We start from the raw sequence: 27,618 nt of genomic DNA on the forward strand, positions 1-27,618 counted from the left end.
ATAAAATGTTTGAATTTTTGCATTGTGACATTATATCCATGATAGTTAAGCACATTTCCCCTCGAATATATTTTGCATTAATATATATATATATATATAAAATACAAAATATTCAAAAAATGTACATTTCTTAAGTACACTTATGAAAATGATATGCTTAAACATTTGAAAAAGGAAGTCACAATGCAACATATATATATATATATAAAGAAATGCTCAAATTGGCTCCACTGTCTTTTTCCAAAATATACATTTATTTCATTTGATTTTAGGGTGAAATATATATTTTTTATTATTCACTCTCTGTTATCTGCCACATACTCCAACACCCACCTTCACCACACCTTCACAGATGTTTATTAACGTTAGACAAAAATGTGTCAAAGTACAGTCAACTCATTAATAATTAATAACCCAATCTATATATGCAGTAATATAATCAAATGTTATTGTCAGAACAGATGAATCAGATGTTTACAATTCTCTGTAACATCATGTGACATCATAAAAACCAAAGAAACGTCCAATCACAACCTCCTGAAACAGGAATCGTCCTTTTCAGTCAGTTTCCTGGATGTCACCAGGTGATTGGCTGTGAGTGAGTGATTGACAGCTGGGGTGACTCCGGTCAGAACAAGTTCCCACCTGATTGACCTGATTTGTTGGAGTCACACACCGTGATTGGCCGAGACGGATCATAAGGTGTTGGGACCAATGAGCTGTCGGAAAAGAACGATTCCCACGTCTGCCATGACCAATACGGGAGAGAATGAAATGTACAAGTAGCACAGGAAGTAGTCGTTTTGACAGAAATCTTTAGATATATTTAAGGTTTTATTGAGCATTACAGTCTTTCACACCTTCAAACTTTCAGAGTTCGGAGAATATTTATTCTAAATAGATGCTAAATGTTTAATAGGAGGTATTTTAAGTTAATCCACACTATTTTTACTCATGAGACGGGTGAGACCATCTGACCATCAATGAAACACTATATATTGTGTGTTAGTGTTCTAAAATCTATATTTCTATTGCAAGCGTTTAGTGAGGCTGGAAGCTCTTGGCGAGCTCTTCCATGACGCTCATGAATTTCTGATCTTCCAGCTGTGAGCTGTGCGTCCAGGCCAGAGGAAGGTGAGCAGACGCCATCTGACGATCTATCACACAAAAAGACATAAGGATATACAAAAATACACAATTCCAAATTATGCATAATGGCTGAAGGATCCAAATAGTCAATAGTCGTTTTCACACATACAGCCTTTTTCATTTAGAGGTCATGTGCGAACAGAACCCGTTGAGAAATTGTTGTAACAAGAATTTTGAAGCTTTAGCGGTGTGTCCCAAATGACGCACTATATGCTATGTGCTAACAATATACACTATGCGCTCAGCCATGTAGTGTATGAATTTTCAAAGTGGAGGATCGTCCCAAATGGAACACTCGCCATTTTGAACACTCGTCAACAGCTGAGAGAAGTGATGTTTCAAATGCAGTAGCATGCGATGTGTTGCTGCTAGCTTTAGCGGCTTAGCACGTTTGCCGAAATGAGTTTAACACCTGTATCTCAAACAATGTACATATTCACACAGTGTGGGGTGATGGCAGGGGCGTCGGACTGCTGTAATGGTGGACCTGAGTAACAGGGGCCCTCGCTGGTGGGGGGGCCCAAGGAAAGGCTTAATTGATATTTGATTATATTATCATTTGTTATATATAATAATAATAATAATAATAATAATAACAACAACAACATGCTATTGTTTGGGATAAAATGTTGCAAAAATGAAGAGATACCCAATAATCTACCTTGTCTCCTCCCGTAATAGCATCCCCCACCCCCACAAAATCAACACTTGGTATGCGGCAAATGCGAGAATAAAATAGTTTCTGGCGAGAAAATAAAAGGGAGATATCACCAGGTGGTAAGTAACATTATTAGCAACTGCATCATTACATGCTCTTCATTAAACAATGAACAACAATCAGATGCAAAGCACAATTCAAATCAAACTGTCAACAGCTGCTACTGACGCATCTACTGTATAAACATATTTGACTTCAGTGCAAAATGTACTATAGAAGTTTATCTATGATGCCTAACTGTTATTATTTTAGCACTCCATGAGATACATGCATTTTTCCTCACATTAAGCCACCAAAAAACCTGTTGTTGTGTTTAGATGCGGTTGTCTATTTAAAGGGACAGTACCGATTTAGCATGTGTTCTAATCATCAATGTAAATAATTGTATTTGACCCTGTGGGTCAGATGTTTACATACACTAAGATAACTGTGCCTTTAAGCAGCTTGGAAAATTCCAGAAAATTATATCAAGCCTTTAGGCATGATAGGCTAATTAGAGTCAATTGGAGGTGTACCTGTGGATGTATTATAAGGCTTTCCTTCAAACTCAGTGCCTCTTTGCTTGACATCATGGGAAAATCAATAGAAATCAGCCAAGACCTCAGAAAATAATTGTGGACCTCCACAAGTCTGTTTCATCCTTGTGAGTAATTCTCAAATGTCTGAAGGTACCACGTTCATCTGTATAAACAATAGTACACAAGTATAAACCCCATGGGTCCACACAGCCATCATACCGCTCAGAAAGGAGACTCATTCTGTCTCCTAGAGATGAATGTAGTTTGCTGCGAAAAGTGCAAATCGATCCCAGAACAACAGCAAAGGACCTTGTGAAGATGCTGGAGAAAACAGGTAGACAAGTATCTATATCCACAGTAAAACAAGCCCTATATCGACATAACCTGAAAGTCTGCTCAGCAAGGAAGAAGCCACTGCTACAAAACCGCCATACATTTTTATTCAGATTTTTAACATTCTTAAAATAAAGAAGTGATCCTAACTGACCCAAGATAAAGTTTTTTATGTCAGGAATTGTGAAAACTGAGTTTAAATGTATTTGGCTAAGGTGTATGTAAACTCCTGACTTCAACTGTAGTTTTGTGCCTGGGGCCCAAAATGTGGTGCTACGCCCCGTAAGGTGCTGTCTTCACCTTAGTTTTGCTAGTTGCTACATTTTCCATTGTTTACAATTGTTTCGTCAGACCAGCACCCCAGCCATGTAACTCCGCCCCTTCTGCTATGCACAACAAGCTATGAGCGCTGAGTGCATAAAGTGTCCAACATTCCACACTCCGTTTTGGCGTTTGAAGAAGTATGTCATACGGGTACGAAGAGTACACTTCTTTTTGTTGTATTTTCAGAGATAAAATACTACTCGCACTACTTGCACTACATAATGACGTAGAATAGTGCAGAAGTGTGCGGTTTTGGACGCACCTTATGTGTTAACAAAGCCTTAATATTAATGGTTTGAGCAAGTCTGAGGATGCGCTGATGTACGAAGTTCTGGCAATTATTCAGTGCATGCGATTAATCTTAACACGTAAACAGTTACACAAAATCTGGCACTGCAAATTAACGGGTTTCATGTGTGACTAATGCGATTTCTACTTTGTTAAAGATAAATTGTGTTTAATTGCCAAATTCACAGTGAAGTACTTCTCTACTAGGGTTGCCACCCATCCCGTAAAAATGGGATCGTCCAATATTTAAAGATGAAATAATGCATCCCGTATCTAATCAATATGGGACGCCATTTGTCCCGTATTTAAGCTGGTCCAAGGGCGTCACTGCAAAATTGTTCAAGATCATTAATTTAAACTTGGGTAAGGGACCATCTGAAATGTCCTCACAATGACTGTAGTGAAATTGTTAAATATTGGCAGATTAATTTGCCAGGCCGCGTAATCGGACGATATATCGGCCAGGCCGCGTAATCGGACGATATATCTGCCAGGCCGCATACTCGAACGATATATCAGCCAGGCCGCATAATCGGACAATATATCGGCAAGGCCGCATAATCGGACATTATATATCAGCCAGGCCGCGCAATCGGACGATATATCGGCCAGGCCACGTAATCGGAAGATATATCGTCTTGGCCGCATAATCGGACTATATATCTGCCAGGCCGCGTAATCGGACGATATATCGGCCAGGCTGCATAAACGGACTATATATCTGCCAGGCCGCGCAAACGGAAGATATATCGGCCAAGCCGCATACTCGGACGATATATCGGCCAAGCCGCGTACTCGGACGATATATCGGCCAGGCAGCGTAATCGGACGATATATCAGCCAGGCCACGTAATCGGACGTTATATATCGGCCAGGCCGCGCAATCGGACGATATATCGGCCAGGCCGCGTAATCGGACGATATATCGGCCAGGCCGCGTACTCGGACGATATATCGGCCAGGCCGCGTAATCGGACGATATATCGGCCAGGCCGCGTAATCGGACGATATATCGGCCAGGCCGCATAAACGGACTATATATCTGCCAGGCCGTGCAAACGGACGCTATATCGGCCAGGCAGCGTACTCGGATGATATATCGGCCAGGCCGTGTACTCGGACGATATATCAGCCAGGCCGCGCAATCGGAAGATATATCGGACAGGCCACGTAATCGGACGATATATGGCCAGGCCAGCGTAATCGGACAATATATCGGCCAGGCAGCATAATCGTAAATCTTGTTTTACAAAATTCAACTGCTATTTAGCCTAGAATAAAATGTTGTGAATCATCTCGAAACGGATTAGAACTCTTTATTGAAGGAGAAAATGAATGCTGAAAAATCTTGAGCAACCATGTATACAGTCTAAGTAGTTTCCCTGTGCCGTAGGGTCAAAAGGTCGCTTTGAGTTCATTCTGGCCGTGTCTGGTACGAAAACACCGTCCACAACAGCTGCACTGGACTACTGCCAACTCTCTTTGCTTCTCTCCACTTCTTGCTCTTCCCCACTCCCTCTATTTCGTTTGATTTAATTTCTCTATTCTTCTTTTTTCATCTTCGCCTTCTCTCCCTCACTCTTCCTCCTTACTGCTTTTCTTTCTCTTTCACCAGTTGTTTTGTCTCCTGAAAGGCTCACTTGTTTTATTTTTTCAAACTGATGGCTGCCTTACTGAAGGAGACAGAGAGAAAGACAGTAGCTCTGTTCCAAAACCTAGTGAGCTGTCTACCTAGACAGCATTTTAAGGTGTTATAATAGGCACACTCAAAACACAAAGACAGTTCCATAAGGATTTCAAAAGCCATAAAATAACTTAGTTTACCCATATTCTATTGCAGCATTGTGTGGATCTTTTGCGAAGGCGGCCATTTTGCAATAAATGTAATTTTTTGGGCATGTATTTTCTCACCCTGAAAAAAACACCCGCTGGGGTTCTTGATAGCAGTCTCCGACAGGGCGAGCCATATGACCGTATCGGCTCCCTGATCTGGTGTCCGCAAACGCTCTTTCATCGAGCTGTGGAAGTCAGGCATTGCATTCGCAATGGCTACAGAGAGATACAAAGAGGAGAATGTAAAAAACACCTTCTGAAACATGTTCATGAACTTTTTGTTCAACATCAAGGCTTTAGGTTAAAATGTATATGTATAAGGGAAAGTTTATATTTGAGTTTGAGGTAAGGTTAGGCTCAGGATTAGGGGTAGGGTTAACAGTGTAACTACAGATGTAATTAAATGAAGGTACTTTAAATGTAATATAATGCAACAACACATATGCACATTAAGGACATTGCAACAAATGCTTAAGTGCAATAGTAATCAACCCTCCTATTACATTCAGAATCTGCATACGCCTTTTGCATTTATGGGCCAATTTTGACCCGGTGGAATCTGTTCATACATGTAAAAATATATTTTATATTAACATCTAATGTGAGAATTACTAGTAATTTGAATGAATTTCCTATTATTCATAACTGCTTAAAACAACTTGGTGGTCAAAAGTTATGAAACCAACGTATTCCTTTTCAACTAAACCTCATCATGAACTGCTGAATGTTGAATTGTGAGTTTACTGTAAACTGGTTCGGCATCAGATGTCTACAGAATATAATGTGAACCATTTCCTCTTCAAGCTCTATTTAGACTAATGTGTACATGAGCATTTGCTCTCTCCACACCTCCTTTAGACAGTAATACCTTGGGTTTAGTTTATTTGTTATGTTTGTTATGTCTGTCATGTCTGTTTTTATGTCATGTACAGGAATGTGTGTGTATCTGTGTGAGAGAGTATGGGAAAGAGGTTTAATGTAAGTGATGTGTTAATGAGACATAATCGAATTCATAGGATTACAAAAAATATATAGCAATAAGAAAAAAGAGAGGTTTAAGAATTATTTTTAAATGTTATATCTATTAAACAATTTTATTAAAATCTGAAAGAAAAATTATGTGTATTTTGATAGTCCTGACTATCCCCTCATCCACCCCCATAATCAAAACAAGTAAGTTCAACCCCCACATATATTTATGCCATGAGAAATGGAAATGTTCAAGCCAAATCTACGCCCTTGGGTATTTAAAAATGATTATCTACCTCTCCCGGGTCAAAAATGACCAAAACACAATAGCAGGGGTTAAAGATACCTAATACACTTTTGAACCATATTTATGTTTATGTTGTGCAGGCAACTAAAAACAGCGTAAATCACACAAAAACAAATGTTCTCAGTTACCAATTACGTAATAGAAATGCGCTAGTTGCAGTCAGCCATGATTAATATATACCGCGAGGTAATGTGTGGATTATAGAGGTAAAACGAATAATATTTACACATGCCAGTGCTTATGAATGTACATCCAGTATAAAGACTGATATGACTAGAGTCTTCTTATGTGAGTGTACATCATTTTTAACAGATTTTCAAAAATACTACTCTACTATTACAATTTTGTTCTGTTTACAAGTTTAGCAATTAGCAAAAAATGAATGAGTGCACCTTTAAATAATCCTGCAGCGACAACTTGATTTTTGAATGTACAGAAATTCCATGTAGTCTCAATGAATACAACTGCATGTATAATCATGAAATACACACAGTTCACAGTTTTTAAATAAAATCTATGATTGTTGTGTGTTTGTGTGTGATTACTTGGCGTATCGACCCAACCCGGGTGCATCACAGAGAAGTGGATGTTTGGATGAGCTTTAGCAAACTGCTCCGTCATCACAACCTGCTGCCTCTGAAAAACAAACGAATAAAACACTGAAGTAATTTCTGATATCACCACAGTAACTTGTTTGTGAAATAAACACCACTAATAAACTTACTGTAATAGAGACAACGCAGTCACTGAAGATTACAATAACTTTAAACTGAAAAATGAAATTTTTTCTGTGTTATAATACTTGTCCTATACCAGCTTAATATGCAGAGACAGCCAAAAGCCATTCATATATTAATTTTTTTGAAAACTGTAAACACTGTGTCTTTGTGGTGCTATGAAAATTCCTCTGTTTGTTTTGAGTGACCCATCTTAAATGAGACAATAGCACTGACTCAACCAATGGCATGAGTTGGGGGTGGGACTACTGTATCTGTTTGTTCGATCAATGGCAGAAGGGGGGGCGTATTCAGAAATCTGTTTTGAAAATGATCTTCATTTTGCAATTACGTTTGGTGGATTACAGAAATTACACCAGCTTTAAAGCATTATACTAAATCAAAACTTTCATAATTTTTCAAAAAAAAAAATTCATAACGTTGTTAAACACACTAAATGATTTTAAGTTTAGTCATGAAACTACATGAGTGCAAGCTGATAGGTCCTTTGACATGCACATGCTTGCGCATGCTCTCTCTTGTCTAGACGCATGTCAGTTGTTTGCAGGTAAGCCGGGTTTCAATCAAGTGTTCTACTGGAGTTTTCTCTCTGAAACCCTCCTCCTCCCCAGCACCACATGTCTAGATCTGCTTCAAGGGGATTGTATGTTGGTCAAACTTAACTTTTTTGTTCAACATCAAGACTTGAGGTTAAAATGTATACTTTAGGTGGTTTAACTGGTCAAGTTTTTTAAATAACATTTTAGCTATTTTGCAGTTCACTCTCTCTTTGTCTGTCATTTCAATCGCCTTCAATGCAGTTGGTTGCAGGTAAGCCGGGTTTCATTGCGGCGCGCTATAAGAGTTTTCTTTCAGAAACCCTCCTCCTACCCAGCACCACTGGTCTAGATTGAGCAGCAGCAGTAGCCCTTCATACTTGATGCAGTATGTCATATGTATGTTAAATTGCACCGCAGGATGTCTCACATGCTCAACACAGTATATCTGTGTTTGTTCTAGCTGCAACAAGTCTTTTGCAGTAGCAGCAACAGCAGCAGCAGGAGCAGCCTAAGCAGATCTAGTCTGCCAAGACCAAACCAACCAACTTGTCATTCAGAGAGTTGTCATGACTAAACAACATCATAGCAATCAGGTCAAACTAAGTGTTCTGTATGTGGAAGCAAGCCTTTAATCTGAACTAAACCTACACAACAGAGTGTACCTCATATGTATATACCTTGTTCTGTGCGTACACCATAGTGCCGTCATATCTCCCCCTCTCAGACTGCAGGTTCCCTGTTCGCAATTTCTGCACAAGCATCCCACCTGATGATACCGTTATCTAGAAGAGAGAGAGAGAGCAGCTGAGAGCTGATGACCCATATAACCTCTCTGTCTATAACTGTCTCAGTCTCTCTCTCCGGTGTACTCACCACTCTGGGGTCAGGGCTCTTCTCCAGCAGAGGAATGAGGCTCTTGATTAGAATGTACACAGCTGAACCGCAGAACAAAAACACAGAGAGGAAAGACCATATGAGATCAGATTGAAACAGTCTTGCAAGATGTGTCTGTTTTTGTTTGTGACTGATGCTCGATTTGACTTAGTCGGAAAAGCATAGAGATCTTCCAGTCCTCATTTAGGGTCATGAACATGAGTACAAAGTGTTGACACACTGATGTGTTGTGGAATGTGTGTAGATCATTTCTATTACGATTATGATGTTTGTGGGTCAATTGACCCGAATACTTTCATATTCAAAAGCAGCTGTACAGACCCCAAATAAAACATTTATTTTATGTATGCTGGTTTCTCTTACTGCAACAGACTTTTTTAGACACAGATGGTAAAAATTAGCTCTCATTTGCATTTTCGTATCTAAACTAGGGTCATGAACATGCATGCAAATTGTAAACACACTGAGGTGTTGTGGAAAGTCTTAATATATCATTTGTATTCACAATGATGCTGTAAACAAATACAAGCCTTTTTTATGATTTTTTTTGGTAAATAAATGAGCCTGTATTTTGAGTTGTGCACTAAAAAATTATTTTTTTTTGTATCTAAGTCATAAAATGAAAGGTTTACTGTTTTAAGCTGGTTTAATGCTGTTTTTGATTGTATTTAAACTCAGGTTCAGGTCATATCTAGAAGGGAGGGGCTTCTATGTGAACATAGGGAACTATGAATCTGAATGGGCATCCATGACGTGTGGAGTCCCACAAGGCTCAGTTCTTCACTACTGTTCAACCTGTATATACTCCTACTAGGCTAAAATAGGACAAAGGACCAAATCGCATACCATAGCTTTGCAGACGACACCCCGATTTCCCTAACCCTATCGCCAAATGATTACAGCCACATAGACACTCTGTGCAAGTGCATTGATTAAATTACATTTTGGATGTGCAGCAACTTACCTCAGTTGAACAGCGACAAGACAGATGTCATTGTATTTGGCAACAAAGGCGAAATTCCCAAGGTAAACACATACCTTGACTCAATGGGACTTAAGACATAAAATCCAGTCAGGAATCTTGGTGTCACTTTGGAGTCAGACCATAGTTTCAGTAGTCACATCAAAGCAATAACTAAATCAGCATACTATCATCTAACAAATATAGTGAGAATTGGATGTTTTGTATCTAGTCAAGACTTAGAGAAACTTGTTCATGCATTCATTATCAGTAGGGTGGACTACTCCAATGGACTTCACACCGGCCTTCCCAAAAAGACCATTACACACCTGCAGCTCATTCAGAAAGCAGCTGCCAGGATTCTCACCCCAACCAAAAGATCTGAGCATATTACTCCAGTCCTCATGCCTTTACACTGGCTTCCATTTACATCTAGAGTTGATTTTAAAGTATTATTACTCGTTTATAAATCACTCTGGCCTAGGACCTAAAGACATTGCAGATATGATTGTTGTATATAAACCTAACAGACCTCTCAGATCGTTAGGATCAAGTCAGTTAGAAATACCAAGGGTTCACTCAAAACAAGGTGAGACTGCATTTAGCTATTATGCCACCTGCAGGAACCAGCTTCCTAGTGTGACTTTTGGTGAATTGCATTGATACCAATTAGACCCCTACCAATTGTTTGACCGCTACCATATAACATGTACCCATTTGACCCATGTTGTGTCATATTATGAGGGTTAAATGAGACTGATTTGTTTTGTGTGCTTGTTACTTACCCAGAGAGTTGCTGGCAAAGCTTTTCTCCAAGCCCTCTCCATTCACCTCCCTCTTAGTCATCATACAGCCGGCATTATTGATCTGTCTCATTCATATCAATCAATCATTCAATCAATGAATCAATTGAAAACAATAGCCAATTCATAAATCAAATCAACCAACCAGCAATCTATCAAAACAATCTATCAACCTATAAACAATAGAAACTGATAATGGGAAATGTATTGTTTTTAATGGGAACAATAATGGTCCTTGTGGGTCTCTACAGGTAATGTGTTGGCTTTTATTGGTGGCATGATTTTTCTAGCCAATACCATTATGGACCAATACATATCTGTATTAAAAACCAATTCAAATATGAAATCATCACAGAATATGGCCCGTAACTATAAAACACTCTTAATGGTACTTGTAGAGGAAAATATTAGAATTTCTATTGTTTGTCTTTTTAAAGCAGGGAAGTCATTTTACATCCAACCAACCAACCAAATCAATCACATTATCATTACCTCTACTGGCTGCTTATGTAGTCAATCAATTAAAAAACTTAGAAAGATGTAAGACGGACTCACCAGAACATTGAGAGTTTTGTATTTTTTCTTAAAAGACTCGGCGAACTCCCACACCTTCTTGGTCTCAGACAGATCCAAAATGTGCACATAGATTTCCTGAAACCAAGGCCATGGGTTTGTATTATATTCAGCATTACAAACAGATGTAGAGCTGTATTCTGTGTTTTAATAAACATAAGTGTGCGGGCCGTTTCAATGAGCTTTTGAACGAATGTGAAGTCATTTGCACACTTTTGCAGTATTCTTCATTTAGTAGAAATAAGAAACCAGGGGTATATTGTCTTGCTCTTTGGTGCAATGGGGGTAGCTCATAAACTGGCCCTTCTGGGGTTTAAATATATGACCTTTGAATAACCACCAGTCTATACATTTAACTACTAAACCATATCCCAAACGTCCTCATTTTTAAACATACACATACTTTGTTTCCAGAGTCCTTGACGATCTCCGCTCTGGCTTCCTCTGCCTTGTCCTTGTTCCTGCAAACCATGTGGATCATACCACCTTGAGGAAAAGGGCATACAGAGTTTACATCTGTACACACGTGTACAGAAAGCATTTTGAAAGAATAAACACCAGTGCCACGCCGCTACTGAATCTCCAGCATCACCACTCATCAGAGTTAAAGGGATAGTTTGTCCAAAAATAAAAATTCTGTCATCATTTACATCATAACTTTCTTTCCTCTTCTGAACACAAATGAAAATTATTTAGAAGAATATCTCAGCTCTGTAGGTTTATACAATGCAAGGGAATGGTGGCCAGACATTTCAAGCTCCAAAAATGCACATAAAGGCAGCATAAAAGTAATCTTTAAGACTCCCGTGGTTAAATCAGTATCTTATGAAGCGATAAAATCGTTTTGGGTGTGAAACAGATCAATATATGAATCCTTTTTTACTATAAATCTCCACTTTCACTTTCAGGATGTGAAAGTGAAAGTGGAGATTTATAGCAAAGAAGTACATAAATATATATCTGTTTCTCACCCACACCTTTCATATCGGTTCTGAAGATATATATTATACCACTGGAGTCTTAAAGATTACTTTTATGCTGCCTTTATGTGCATTTTGGAGCTTCAAAGTTCTGGCCATGATTCACTTGCATTGTATGGCCCTACAGAGCTGAGATATTCTTCTAAAAATCTTTGTTTATTTTCAGCAGAAGAAAGAAAGTCATACACATCTCAGATGGCATGAGGGTGATTAAATGATGAGAGAATAACACATTTTGGGTGAACTATCCCTTTAAGAATAGACATTTCCAATCATATAAAAAAACCTGATAATTAAAAGGGGATATCCACATCATTTTGGGCATACAGTGTATAAACCACGAGCATATGGTTATTTTCTATCATATCCTAAAGACACCAGAGGGGCGTTATTTAACATTCTAGCTAAAGCGATTGCTCTTGTCCACCCACACGCACCTTTCTTGGCGAGGGCCATGGCGGCTGCTTTCCCGATGCCACTGTTCGCTCCAGTGATCATGAAGGATCGGCCTGCCATCGACACATCCAGGTCTTTCTCCATGAAGTTTTTAGATGCAGACACAAACCCCCCCCTGGGACACACACATGTAATTAGCCTAGAAGTATGACAGGGTTATGCAATTAACAGTGACATATCTTAGTCCTCAAAAACACTCTAACTAATTAGTTGACTTTGTTTGCACTGTTTATACAGCATCTAAACATTTTTAACAACACACTTTGTCAAAGTTGTGAGTTTAAGTTTTAGGGTATGCAAGGCAAAAAAAAAAGTGACCCAGGCTACATTAAACTGGGTTTACTTGCATCAGTGTTACAGTGAGGCACTTACAATGGAAGTCAATGGGGCCAATTTTTGGAGGATTTAGAGAAATGGCGGAGCTAGGGGGTGGCCAGGGGTGGCCGTGGCCATCCCATTGGCCATCCCATTGGCCACCCCACTCACAATTGCTGTTTTAGTCCTTTTTTTGGTCATTTTTTGGCACAATTTAGTTCTTTAAAGGTGAAATCATCTCTGTACAAATGTACAAACTTAACATGTGCACACACAAGGTCGCCAAACCTCTCCGTCCCGGGTGTCGATTGAGCTTGTACTGAACGCCTAATTTAGCTTTAATACATTTCAATGTTTGATTTAAATTAAACTTTTTTTGTAATATATTTGCTTATATTTATAGTATTTATTTCCAGTGTGCTTAATAAATCAATGACTTTTCTTTAGTACGATAACCATTTTGGTTGCGTCGCCACTTGATGTCTAATATTAAATCTTGCTCCTGAAGCAAAACCAGTTGAGAACCGCTGTCCTAAAGTGTCTCCTTGCGTCATTGCTTAGCTAATGAGAGCGAGCCATCAGTGCACCCTCTGATACCGCCGCTCCTGGTATCAGCGGCCCTTGTGCCCTTGACCCGATGTCAAAGACTGGCTTTGTCCGTGCGTGCCAGCCAGTAGCCACCGGGGTCGAGAGATAAAGAGGCGCAAGGAGGAGCCAAGGGGGGAAACTAGCATCGCTCGGTAAATGCATGCACTGTTATGAGAGATGTGTGTGCCATTATGGAGCATTAAGGGTCGTGTCGGGTGACACTGAATTAGGGGGGAATATCACAGAGATGTAAAAGCCACTGATAGACAACTGGCAGCAGTGAGACAATGTAAAACAAGTATCATTTTAATGAAGACTCCATTATGAGGATTTCATGTAAAAGCACTCTCTATTAGCAAAACAAAATGTGTTGTCCCGGAGCTCCCGGAGCATGTTAAAAATAACGTTTTGTTTTTAACACATTCATTGTCAGAATATATTTGTCTTTCTTCCAGCTCTTACTAAGGGTACACTAAAATAAATACACAATTTGTTAATACACACAAATACTTCAATAAACTACACTGTACATTTTGTTTTGGATAATTTTAACTGTAAAAGACTACAGTAAAAAACATTCATTGGTTAACATAACAATATATGTCGTTTTACAGTAAAAGCTTGTAAATATATATATAAATATATTAAATGTATTTAAATGATTTTCTGTATAATTAACAGTAAAAATGTATATTATGTTGAACAAGAGAGTATGTGTAGTTTTTACGGTAACTTATTGTTAAAATTACGGTAAAAAACAATAATCGGGCGTTTCCAGAATTCCCTGCGTGACCCATTACATTTAATTATATTTTATGGGAATAACAATGTTTCTTCTGTGATTTATTAGATTTTTTATATTTATATATATATATATATTTTAAAAAGACAATATATGTAGTTTTACAGTAAAAGCTTGTAAATATATATATATAAATATTTTAAATGTATTTAAATGATTTTCTGTATAATTAACAGTAAAAATGTATATTATGTTGAACAAGAGAGTATGTGTAGTTTTTACGGTAACTTATTGTTAAAATTACAGTAAAAACAATAATCGGGCGTTTCCAGAATTCCCTGCTTGACCCATTACATTTAATTATATTTTATGGGAATAACAATGTTTCTTCTGTGATTTATTCGATTTTATATATTTATATATATATATTTTTTAAAAAGACAATATATGTAGTTTTACAGTAAAAGCTTGTAAATATATATATATAAATATTTTAAATGTATTTAAATGATTTTCTGTATAAATAACAGTAAAAATGTATATTATGTTGAACAAGAGAGTATGTGTAGTTTTTACTGTAACTTATTGTTAAAATTACAGTAAAAAACAATAATCAGGCGTTTCCAGAATTCCCTGCATGACCCATTACATTTAATTATATTTTATGTGAATAACAATGTTTCTTCTGTGATTTATTAGATTTTTTTATATATATATATATTTAAAAAGACAATATATGTAGTTTTACAGTAAAAGCTTGTAAATATATATATATTTAAAAAAAAATTAAATGTATGATTTTCTGTATACTTAACAGTAAAATGTATATTATGTTGAACAAGAGAGTACATGTAGTTTTTACGGTAACTTATTGTTAAAATTACGGTAAAAAACAATAATCGGGCATTTCCAGAATTCCCTGCGTGACCCATTACATTGAATTATATTTTATGTGAATAACAATGTTTCTTCTGTGATTTATTTCATGTAGTTCATGTTTACTGCATTATTTGAATGTCACACTTGTTACCCTGATGGTGTTTAGTGTTGGTGAGAGTGACACTGAACACTGTCTTTACATGTTTATTGGTCATTGCTCCAGGAAGAGACTCAATTGATGAACTACATGTCATCATGTGCTCTTCTGTAGTTACTACGGTGATTATCAATACATTATAAAGTGACAAGCACATTTTAACAGTTACAGAAGCTTAATAAATAAAGTGTATTATTTAACAATACAAACGATGGTAATGAACCGTAAAAAATATATAAGCATCAAAATGACATTCCGTAAAGCCTGAAATGTGGTTACCGTATTTTTTCGATGAATTTCTGGCAACCACAGCTGCCAGTTTTTTACCGTAGATTTTACATTATTTATTTCATTTTTTTACATTGTATAGATAAAATAAATACAGAATTCTATACAAACAGCTTAAGTAAATCTAAAAGTATAAAACTAAGTAAAATCTACTTAACTTTAGAACATTATATTGATTAAATTGAGTAAATTTAACTTAATTTTACTTTCAAATATGTTATACATAGTAGTTCAACTTAGTAAAATTTAAAGAAACATTTTTATTTTAAAATGAACAGGTAATTTTGAGTAGAAAATGAACAAAATGAGAATTAACAAATGCAACAAAAAAAAAATGAACAATAAAAACGGTATAATCTAGCAAGCTCATTAATTATTCAAGCCCAGTGTATGCTGGGAATAGTTTCTAAAAGTTATGTAAAATGTACTTATTTTAATTAACACTGAAATGTACTCAAATTGGCAAATAAATATGACAAACATTTCTACTTTAGGATTAATGCATACTGGCACATTGCAAAAAATAACAAACAATCATAAATAATATTTAATTATAAGCTAGAGCATAAATTTGTACATGTTTGAATGTAGAACTCACTTAAGTTTATGCCTAAACAAACTTATTCAATGTAGAAAGCATTTCATATTTTATGCAATACTTTACTTAGACTTAAAAATCAGTGCAGGTAATATTATATTTAATTATTATTATATTAAGTTATAAATTGCATGGGCCTTTATTTCAACAGGTTAAGTAATATTAAATAAACATTTATATTATAATATATTATACTTTTAATTCGTCCACTGTAGTTAAGCAATACTTAAAAAACATCTCTGAGATGCATGCCACTATTTTCAAGTTCTGTGTATCTGTGTATCATCATGAACTTCAATGTATATTAATGACTTATCTGTTGTGTATTGTAATGTGTGTTAATGTCACAGTATGTTACAATAACCTTTCCATGTTGTTATTTAATGTTATAACATTTTTAAGGTAGTGCAGCACTTACTTGGTGAATTCAGTGAGTCCTTTCAGGAACCATGCTGAGTTGCGATACAGAGACATCCTCACAGCCCGAACTGTCGCTCAGGTCGCCCGCTGTCCTGTGGATGGTCGTCGGTGCTTTTAAAGGGGACCGCCGCCAGGTCACATGAGCGAGGAGCGCCGCGGGTCGACTGCCCTCTATCGGTGATGGAAGAAATAAACTATCACGTTCCAAACCTTGACATCTTCAGAGATTCATTTAGCAGATTTTGGTTAAATACCATCTCTTAAATAATACATGCCGCTATTTACAAATTCTAGTGTATTTTTAAGAAAGATAGTCATGCAAAAACTTTGATAGTAATATTATATTATATCATATTATATTATATTATGTTCATTTATATTATATCATGTTGTATTATATATGTATTGTATTGTATTATATTATATTATTTTATATTATAACGTGTTATGTTATTTTATATCGTGTTATTTTATATTATATTATGTTATTTTATATTATATCGTATCATATTATATTATGTTATATTATATTGTATGTATTGTATTATATTATAAAATATTATATTGTATCATTTTATATTATATTATATTGTGTTATGTTATTTTATATTGTATCATTTTATAATATATTATGTTATTTTATATTATATCATATTTCATATATAAATATTTGCTGAAAGCCCCTCATATAACAATAAATCAATATATAATGATGAAATAATTATACATAGTTATCTTTATATATATATATTCAGATAATTAAAATGTATTACATTCTTGTGCAGAAGAGTTCATCATTGATAAGATACAAAAAGCGGCTTTAGAATACAATGTATTGTTTACTACCATATTATTGATCATAAGTCAATCATTGACACACAGTTCACAGCAATCCATTTCACAAGTGAATTTGTCAATCAGTTGGAGATTTATTATGAGGGCTTGTTTAAGGACCCGTCAATATACACCTGCGTCAGACGTGCTTGTGTAGCGTCTCGGGTGAGTTGCGTCATAAATGTAAAGTGTTTAGGTCACTGTGTCAAGTTAAATATAGTTTGATACTTAGAACACATCTTGAGATCTCTTAGTTGGAATTTGCTCCATCAAGTGTTTTGAACGCAAGAACGTAATGGGTTTTGTTCACTTTATAAACTGCTGGTTGCCACACTGCTGAAGTTTCACTTACTGCCCTCTGGAGTAAACAGGTGGTACTACAAGCTTGCATTTCCCAGGAATCTTCCTTATTACAATCCGGGAGTATTGAGATTAATTGCGTAAATTTTTTTAACGCTTTATTTTTTATAAAATGAATCACACTGAATTAACGATTAAATCGACCTCCCTTATTATATTATATTATATTGTATTGTATTATATTATATTATATTATATTATATCGTATTATATTATATTATATTATATTATATTATATTATATTATATTTTATTATATTATAGTATATCATACTATATTATATTATATTATATTGTACTGTATTATATTATATTATATTATATTATATGATAAAATATTATGTTATATTATATCATATTATATTATATTATATTATATTATATTATATTGAACTGTATTATATTATATTACATGATAAAATATTATGTTATATTATATCATATTATATTATATTATATTGAACTGTATTATATTATATTATATGATAAAATATTATGTTATATTATGTCATATTATATCATATTATATTATATTATATTATATTGTACTGTATTATATTATATTATATGATAAAATATTATGTTATATTATATCATATTATATTATATTATATTATATTATATTATATTGAACTGTATTATATTATATTATATGATAAAATATTATGTTATATTATGTCATATTATATCATATTATATTATATTATATTATATTGTACTGTATTATATTATATTATATGATAAAATATTATGTTATATTATATCATATTATATTATATTATATTATATTACATTTATATTATATTATATTGTACTGTATTATATTATATTATATGATAAAATATTATGTTATATTATATCATATTATATCATATTATATTATATTATATTATATTACATTTATATTATATTATATTGTACTGTATTATATTATATTATATGATAAAATATTATGTTATATTATATCATATTATATCATATTATATTATATTATATTATATTACATTTATATTATATTATATTGTACTGTATTATATTATATTATATTAATTAAATTATATTATATTATATTATATTATATGATAAAATATTATGTTATATTATATCATATTATATCATATTATATTATATTAATTAAATTATATTATATTATATTATATTATATTGTACTGTATTACATTATATTATATTATATTATATGATAAAATATTATGTTATATTATATCATATTATATTATATTAATTATATTATATTATATTATATTATATGATAAAATATTATGTTATATTATATCATATCATATTATATTATATTATATTATATTAATTAAATTATATTATATTATATTATATTATATTGTACTGTATTATATTATATTATATGATAAAATATTATGTTATATTATATCATATTATATTATATTATATTAATTATATTATATTATATTATATTATATGATAAAATATTATGTTATATTGTATCATATTATATTATATTATATTATATTGTACTGTATTATATTATATTATATTATATTATATTATATGATAAAATATTATGTTATATTATATCATATTATATCATATTATATTATATTATATTATATTATATTATGTTGAAAAAAAATGATAATATTTTGAATTTTCAATGATGTCTGCAATACCATTTTTCTGTCATTATTTATGTTTTTGATGGGCCACATCAAAGTGATTAATCTCTTTAGGAGCCATAAGAGTCTTGGCCACTTGAGGGAAATCACACTGGTGGTGGGTTGGACTTGTGTCCGGTGATCATAAGAGCATCAGGGGTGCATTCCAGAAAGCAGGTTATGCGACATACCCGGGTACGTTTTCGGAAAAGTTAACGGATAACCCCAGCTTTCGGTTCCAAAATCTGACGGGTATGTTAGTAGCCATAGTAACTTACTCTCTGAACATAACTTGCTCCGGAGTAGTTTATGTTCCAAAGTTAGTTTATTTCAGGTAGAAGTTAGTACGTTTCAGAGGATGTCTGCGCATGCGCGCCCTCTTAATAGCGGCACAGTGGACAAAAGAGTTCAGATTATGCACAATATTATACTTTTAACGCAATATTACGGTAAACTGCAATCTTTATTTTACCTCACAAATCTTCTTTACTCCGGCATTTCCAGTCTCACTCCGCAGATGTGCATTCAAAAGTGAGCAAACTGTGTACATTGTGCTTTAACTTTTAATGGGAAGGTTTTAATATACTGTAATATTTTGTATAACGTAGAACACATTGGAAAGTCCCCCACACTCTTCACTGTGAAGACATGGCTTTATTTATATTTAGCCCTTCTAATAAATCATTTTTATTCAAACCATTTCATAGAATAAAATTATTATAGCACCTCTTTCTATTTACAGTTCCTTCAATCAATGAATATTAATGTTATTTATAAAATGACATTCCATAGAAGGTGCAATCCATACAATGAAGAGATGTATCAGCCTCCTTCAGAAGCTGTACATGGTCCATTTCTAAATCACATTTTTGTTCTGCCTTTCAATAGGGATCTTTTACAGTTTCCTATTAGCAAGGAAGAGATGAGTTTCTTTTCCCTAATGCTGAGATCATCTATGATGTATAGTCAGACACATGATCTTCAATTAACACAACATAATTTAATTCCCTACCATGTTGGTGGAGGCAGATGGACCCTACTGTAGGCTACATGACTACACAACATGACAAATTTTAATGCCACATCAAATGAGAAAGGAACACAATGGACATGTAACTCCTATCACTGTCCACCACTGTTCCAGCAGATCTTCATCTTAAAATGCACGTGAAAAATCATGTGTGGCCTAATGTTTACAGTTGTCATCAATGGAAAATGTTGACAGCTGTGGGAGATCCTGGGTCTATTAATACAATGAGACCATCAGCAACTGTGAGAAATTAAAAGTGATATGATATGAAGTTTTAAAAATCCAAACTTGGTACAGGATTCAGTATAATTTCTGACAAGCAAACTCTCAGTTCTAAACCAATGTAATAATGCTCGTTTGCAGTCATCAAATCGTCATGTTCTGCTTCACTGAAATTTGGCGCGCTTTAATTCTTAGAGTCTGTTTCCATGGTGACTCAAGAATTCTGCGATCTGCTGAGAACGCGCTCTGAGTTTCAAACTCATGGTTGAGTGAACTAACCTCGCGCAGGTGCTCTGGATCCCACATACACAGAGTAAGCAAGTTTTGGGTTAATCAACCGAGAGTTCAGTGTTTATGTCATGGTAAGTTAACCTTGCTTTCTGGAATGCACCCCTGGGGAGAAATTAGACAGGTACAGGTGGTGGGAGAATACGGTTCTTACCGTAGCCATGCAGCCATGCAATTGGTTTTCTTCAGTAATTTATTGCGATGGACAATACCCTATTTTTATTTAATGTAAACACATTATCTTCATTAAATGGGACATCAAACCCAAACAGACATCGCGTGGCGTGGACATTGTTTATTTCTCTAGGCGTAAAGAACATGGTACATTAAAACAAACATTTAAATATATTTAATAATATATTTAATTTATACTTAGTCTCAAAGAACTTGCAATAAATCGATTAGTCATCCTTCATTTTATTTATTTAAATATGTATTTTTAAATATCATTTTTTATATTATATTATATTGATAATAATGCTAATATGTTTTGGCTTATCAATGGCGTCTGCCAAACTATTTTTCGGTTATTTATATAAAGTAATTAAAATGTATAATCATAATAATTAATATCACGTAAATAATGATTACTTTATTTAATTTGATAGATTTCAACTATTTATGATGTTTGTTCTTTTGTTATTTATTTTATTTATTTATGTTTTTATTGGGCCACGGGAAGTTGCACGTGCCCAGTTATTAAACTGGATTTAAAAACACCACAGGGGAATTTGCTGCAGCGGAACGAATAATATGTCTTCGTTACACCTGAGCAGGTAAACCCAGCAGGTCTAAACAAATCACAGACTCGCATAGACCTCGGCCACACCCCACGCAGTCTCTGATTGGTGCACACCTGTAAGCGTGCAGATCAACAGCAGCGAGGGCGAGGTGAGTGAGTCCCGGCCGAGCGCTGCTGCAGGACGCGCCCTGATCCGCTGGACATGATCCTGTTGAGAACTCCATAGAGGGAAATTTAGGATCGTTGGAAGCTCGGAGTCTCAGGATGGTGAGGTCACTAGTGTGCTAATTAAATACGTAACAGTTGCTGAAAATTTACAGTCTTGTTGTTAATGTTGCGCTCATTTTCTTGCATTAAGATCACAAATTAATTTATATCAATACTATTAAAATAAGACTAGATGTGTCAAACCGAGGGCAGATTAAGCATGGATTTGTCTTTTTCAAAAGGATCGGTCCTTAAATATGACCTTTTACTGCACACGCACGCACACACACACACACACACACACACACACACACACACACACACACACACACACACAGACACAGACACAGTTCTTTTGCTGTTAAGAGGGACTTTGTATTCTGTATAAAAGAGACAAAGATGCATTTATTGCTTTTATCTCTTTGCTTGGTTAATAAAATCATTCACGTGCTGTTACACATTCAAATTGGTCAGCAACTAGTAAGTACTGTATTAGTGTGTGTGTGCTGTGTGTCATATAGCCTACTTTGGGCACAAACCTCCATTTGGGGACGTCATTAAAGGTGACTATGATTAATAAATAAAGTCAATGCTTTTGCTAAATCTTTCTTTTTGTCTATTTATTATTATAAATATCTACATTTTATGCATTTGTCAGATGCTTACATTGTATTCAACATATACATCATACATGAGTAGAGTGGTGGCATAGTGGGCTAAAGCACATAACTGGTAATCAGAAGGTAGGTCAGCGTGTTTGTTGGCAACAGGGATGCAGGCTCCTGGCAACATGCCTAATATGTCAAACACAGATTCCCACTGGGGTCTCGGCAAGGAGTCCTACACACACACACACACAGCAGATTATCTCTTTGTCTTTATCATATGCCATGTAGGAGACTGACAGTGTGTGCCACCAGAAAGGTGTGTGTGTGTGTGTGTGTGTGAGCATAGTATATCATAATTATTTCTCCTAGTTATACTTTAACTCTCGAGATAGTCCTGCTATGTTTGACATTCTGACCACGACTGAGCATATAGTATTTTGTCTGGCTGTGTATAATATTTAATCTTATGCAATGGCGTTCAGACACTTTTTAGTGTGACTTAAGTGTCCAAATACTTTTAAGGGCCACTGTACATCACAACACAATTTAACCAGTTCCAAAATCAGCCAAATTTAAACAAACTTGTTTAACTCGTCTGTCTGTCTCTGCTGTAGATGCGCTTCCTGTTGCTCTTTAGTCGTCAAGGGAAACTACGGTTACAGAAATGGTTCACGCCTCTCAGCGATCGTGACAAGAAGAAGATCATTAGGGACGTCACACACATAGTGCTGGCGCGACCTCCAAAAGCCTGCAACTTCCTGCAATGGAGAGACTTAAAGGTTGTCTACAGAAGGTCAGAGGTCACCTTATCTTGTGTGCTTTGCTCATTTCAATGCTTTGAGGTACTTTTCTCTCGTTCACTCTTTCTCGGTTTCCAACTCTATGTCTCTCTCCCATACAATAGTGTAACAGGACCTTTGACCCAAGTTAATGATCAGCCATCAAGTCCTTCCTTTAGGGTGTTTACAGTAAATAGAGCGTGTATGTGTGTGTCCTTGTACTTGTCTCAATGCTGAACAATTGGATGATTAAATCACATTAAACTTTTTGAGCATTCACATGTTAGACACATATTTTGACAGTGCCAATGATTAGGACTGGGTAAAAGTATCGATTTTCCAATGCAATGCAATATTCATTTGAATGATATAAATTCTTAAATCCAAAGATCAATCTTTTACTAAATGTGCAACTCTCCATCTGTGATTAGCCAGTTCTTGTTCCATGTAATGCATTTCCAGGGCTGGACTGGGAAGAGAAATCTGCCCGGGATTTTACATATCAACTGGCCCAAAAGTTGGGTTCATGGACCTATTGCGGCACCATTTTGTGGTCCGTTCTGTATAACGTGCTGGCTCATTTTAGCTTATCGTGGCCCATTCGGCCTGTTTCGTGGCCATTCCACCAGCCCGTTCTTTTCTCCCAATGGCCAGTCCGCCCCTAATTGGCCCCAAAGTGCGTCGGCCCTACGGGAAAATGCCCGGTATGCCAGATTACCAGTCCAGCACTGTGTGTGTCCAAAGGCAAAATCCACGCAATCCATTTGTCATTCAATAATGTCTCTTTTAATACCCTTTCTACACTTGACAGTCAGTTGTTGATCAAAAATAACAAAAAATGTAACGTAATTCTGAGCACAGATGAGGTAAAGAAGCCATTTGTCTCATCGCTCATTAATATATGCTTATTTATAGACGCTCTGTACAGAACTGCCAGTTTTCTTAAAGAGACAGAACCGATTTTTAGCACGTGTTCTACAAATCAATGTAAATATTGTAAATAGTGTATTTTGGCTTCACTATACGCAACGCATAATTTAATTTAATTTAAAGCGAATGATCTCAGTTCAGAAGGATCTGTGCTGTCAGTGAAGGGTTGCATTTTCTTCGCACGAGTCATGTGACTAAACAACATGGTGTCGACGACAACATAGTTTTTGTTTGGTTGAAACGCCAACAAAACTACATCTGGTAAGAAACCTAATTAAGTTTTTACATTGAAACCTGTTTGAGTCTTAAGATTAGAGTCTCTAGTTTCATCCGATATGACATTTTTAAAATTTGAGCGGTTTATCGCAAAAATACACGCTGTTAAACACAATGACCACGTACATGGACATTATACTCCGCTTCATAAAACATATCCTATATTCACTCTCATTATCACATTAAGAAGCCATGGAAAATTAGCTTTCAGAGGCTGTATACAGAGTTAGATTGAAAATAAGGTACATTTCAAACTGTCCTGAGAGCAGTGCAGACAGAAGGCACACTGGAGTTTAAGTCATTCACTAAATGGGAAATAAGGGAGCATCCTATAGCTCTTTATGTAGCTAAGTGTATTCAATTCAAACTTCAAATTTAAAGTTCAGATTCAGGCTGAACTTTAAATGATGTTTGGACCACTCAACATGTTTGGCAGACATGGGATAGTGGTAATTAGTATATGTATAATTTTATATAAACATGGTGGGCAGTGATTGGATGATGCTGGCCATTACTTTAAATCAGAATTATTTATGCTAATTTCTGATGTAATGTCTGTAACATCTCAAAAACATGAATAACCAACACTCCTGGAAACATAAACAATTTGATTAAAAAAGTCTGACTTTCTAGCTTGGTATTATTTAACATTTCACAACTTAGTCCAGCTGTCTACATATGTGGACATCAATTTTTAGGAAACTATTTGATCTAGAATTCTATTATTATTCTATTTATTTGCTTGTTTATTAGATGCTACTAGTTACAAATGCACACGTGCTCTGGTCTCAGGAAAATAAACATGTAACAAAATATAATATATGCAATATAATATCATATTTATTGATGTAAAACATGGATTTGTACATTTGAAAAATCGCAAATGTGACCAAAATGATGAAAAACTGATAATATCAAATTTGTAAAATTAATATTTTCTTAATGTACCTAGTTAGAAGGTCCCGTGTGTAATTAACAGCATCAGTTTTTAGAGAATGTCTTTCATATACAAGTAAAATGGATATTGTATATGAAATATACCCATATGATTTGATATCGAATCAAATCTAGAGCTTGTAAATCATAATCGAATCGAATTGGGAAATCTGTATCAATACCCAGCCCTACCCATGATACACCAATGTCATTGCATTTCTGTTCCTCTGCTGTCCTTGATTAAGAATCACGTTATCAATCTCTTAAGAGTAACAGAACGGTCTTAAACATTAAGGTGTCCAAAAGGTCTTAAAGTTATAAGAGACCCTTTTCAGTTCTAAGTTTCTTTTAGAAAACGATTATGTAATTATTATTGTGCCTTGAGGTCTCATGACCTCAAGTACTCGTGAGGTCATCAGTTAAACTCTAATTTTAGTTACAGACCGAAATATCGGCCAGGCCGATATATTTGGCGATATTTAGCCATTTTGCAAACTGTCCCCCAAATGGCCAATTAACAAACATTTGCCTATAGTGTCTGTTCCAAAAACAGCCTTGTTTTTTTTCTTCCAGTTTTCAGATATTTTTAGTGAATTCTGAGTACATTTTGTGTAAAATATATTTATTAAAATTCATAAATTCTAATTCAACATTTCTAGATAAAAAGATGCTTGTTTGTTGAACCTAAGCAGCATTGAAGAACCTTTATTTTTAAGCGTGTACAGAGCCTCTGGAGAGTCTATAATAGTGTGTGTTGTATTTAATACAATTTAACCAGCGAGAAACAACATGAATGAGGCAGTTTCTGAGAAACTCTATTTCTCATAAATGATAGAAACCCAATATAGAGAACACGTTATACACCATGACATTACATGCACATTTGTGTCACTCTATATCTACTCACCTCTGACCTCTTGTCCTGCAGGTATGCAAGTCTGTATTTCTGTTGTGGTTTGGAGCAGGAGGATAACGAGCTGCTCACACTGGAACTTCTGCACAGATACGTCGAACTTCTGGATCAGTACTTTGGCAATGTACGTGCAATTTCTGCACAATATCAGAAACACCTGGAAATCATTAGATATATAAGGGATAATGTAACCTGCGATTATGTCTGGCCGATTGTACATTATTCTGCTCTTCACATGGCTACTAAAATACTTAACAACAGAATGCTGTAATTGACCAATCAGAAGTATTCCAAGTATTCCAGGGAGTACATGACAACTTGAGTACATAACAGACTCAATGATGACTCAAATGGCACAGAATGAAACTCATTGTGTGAAATCTCTTTAGTAAAATCGTGTCTTCATGCTATGCAAACCTTTAGTCATTGTTGTGTTTGCATGTGCAATTATTATGTTTTATTTGTTTGGAGAGGCTTTTGGACGCATGGAGACTTTTTTGGACAATTATTTTTGTAATGACATGATTTAGAACAAAACAAAAACTTTTTCAGAGCCACCTTATTTACACCCAGAGATATGTTAAATATACAAATAAACCAGCGATAATGACTGCTCCAATTGACCAATCAGTATCAAGTATTCCAGGGAGTAACCAAAATAAAGCTTAGGGTCTTCAACAGAGGTGGTTTTATAAATAAAGTTAAAGAGGTAGTTGTGTTTGTTGTGGCATATCATTCATAGTATTACTCATCTTCTTGGAAAGATTTTGATGTATTTGCACACTTCGTGATGTAATCAGGGCACATGCTTACATTGAAAATACAGAAAAGAGAAATGTTTAGTGTTTACACATGTGTGAAATTAATATTGTGACTCATCGTGATGTTTGTGTGTGTTGCAGGTGTGTGAATTAGACATCATTTTTAACTTTGAGAAGGCTTACTTTATTCTGGATGAGTTTGTGATTGGTGGAGAGGTGCAGGAATCATCCAAAGCATCTGTGGCCAAATCGATGGAAGAGGCAGACTCACTTCAGGAGGTGAGACGCACACAAAATGTAACCCTGACTACATTGACTCTTTACACTTTAATACATGATTACTGATTAAGTTTTAGCAGAGATGAATTTTCTGAACTCAGATTTCCTTATGCTTTGTTTCCTTTATCTTTTTGCAGACTATGGAGGAGTATTTAAACAAACCCACATACTGAAGAAACGTTTGAGAAAGTCACTTTCATAACCACAAAATCAACAATAGGATATTCCTGTTTCATATGCTGAATGTTAATAATCAAATATTCTTATAAGCTATTACAATAAAACAGCAAAATATCAGTGAATGTATCAGGTTTTACTACTTTTGACCATTATTAATCATAGAAGTGTATTAATTGAGCAGTAGAACTGCTGTGCAATCATGTAGAGGTCTGGTATTTTACTACGTTGTGACATTTGTTTTTATTCAAATATTAAA

The 27,618-nt window shown here is 34.9% G+C and overlaps 2 protein-coding genes across 2 annotated transcripts; one reads left to right on the plus strand and one right to left on the minus strand.

Moving 5' to 3' along the window:
• Positions 1–239: 239 nt before the first annotated feature.
• On the minus strand, positions 240–16,485 carry LOC127630031 (dehydrogenase/reductase SDR family member 12-like). Its single transcript, XM_052107406.1, has 10 exons — positions 16,368–16,485; positions 12,364–12,497; positions 11,350–11,432; positions 10,929–11,024; positions 10,356–10,437; positions 8,589–8,650; positions 8,393–8,497; positions 6,985–7,075; positions 5,242–5,379; positions 240–1,157 (listed from the first exon to the last, which is right to left on the minus strand). The coding sequence occupies exons 1-10, from the start codon at positions 16,421–16,423 to the stop codon at positions 1,042–1,044; spliced, it is 963 nt and encodes a 320-aa protein (XP_051963366.1). The 5' UTR covers positions 16,424–16,485; the 3' UTR covers positions 240–1,041.
• A 5,146-nt stretch (positions 16,486–21,631) lies between these two features.
• On the plus strand, positions 21,632–27,610 carry ap1s3a (adaptor related protein complex 1 subunit sigma 3a). Its single transcript, XM_052107408.1, has 5 exons — positions 21,632–21,760; positions 22,923–23,101; positions 26,158–26,266; positions 27,045–27,182; positions 27,320–27,610. The coding sequence occupies exons 1-5, from the start codon at positions 21,758–21,760 to the stop codon at positions 27,353–27,355; spliced, it is 465 nt and encodes a 154-aa protein (XP_051963368.1). The 5' UTR covers positions 21,632–21,757; the 3' UTR covers positions 27,356–27,610.
• The last annotated feature ends 8 nt before the right edge of the window (positions 27,611–27,618 follow it).

This window comes from Xyrauchen texanus, chromosome 36 (assembly GCF_025860055.1).
Source record: "Xyrauchen texanus isolate HMW12.3.18 chromosome 36, RBS_HiC_50CHRs, whole genome shotgun sequence".
Taxonomy (NCBI): Eukaryota; Metazoa; Chordata; class Actinopteri; order Cypriniformes; family Catostomidae; genus Xyrauchen; species Xyrauchen texanus.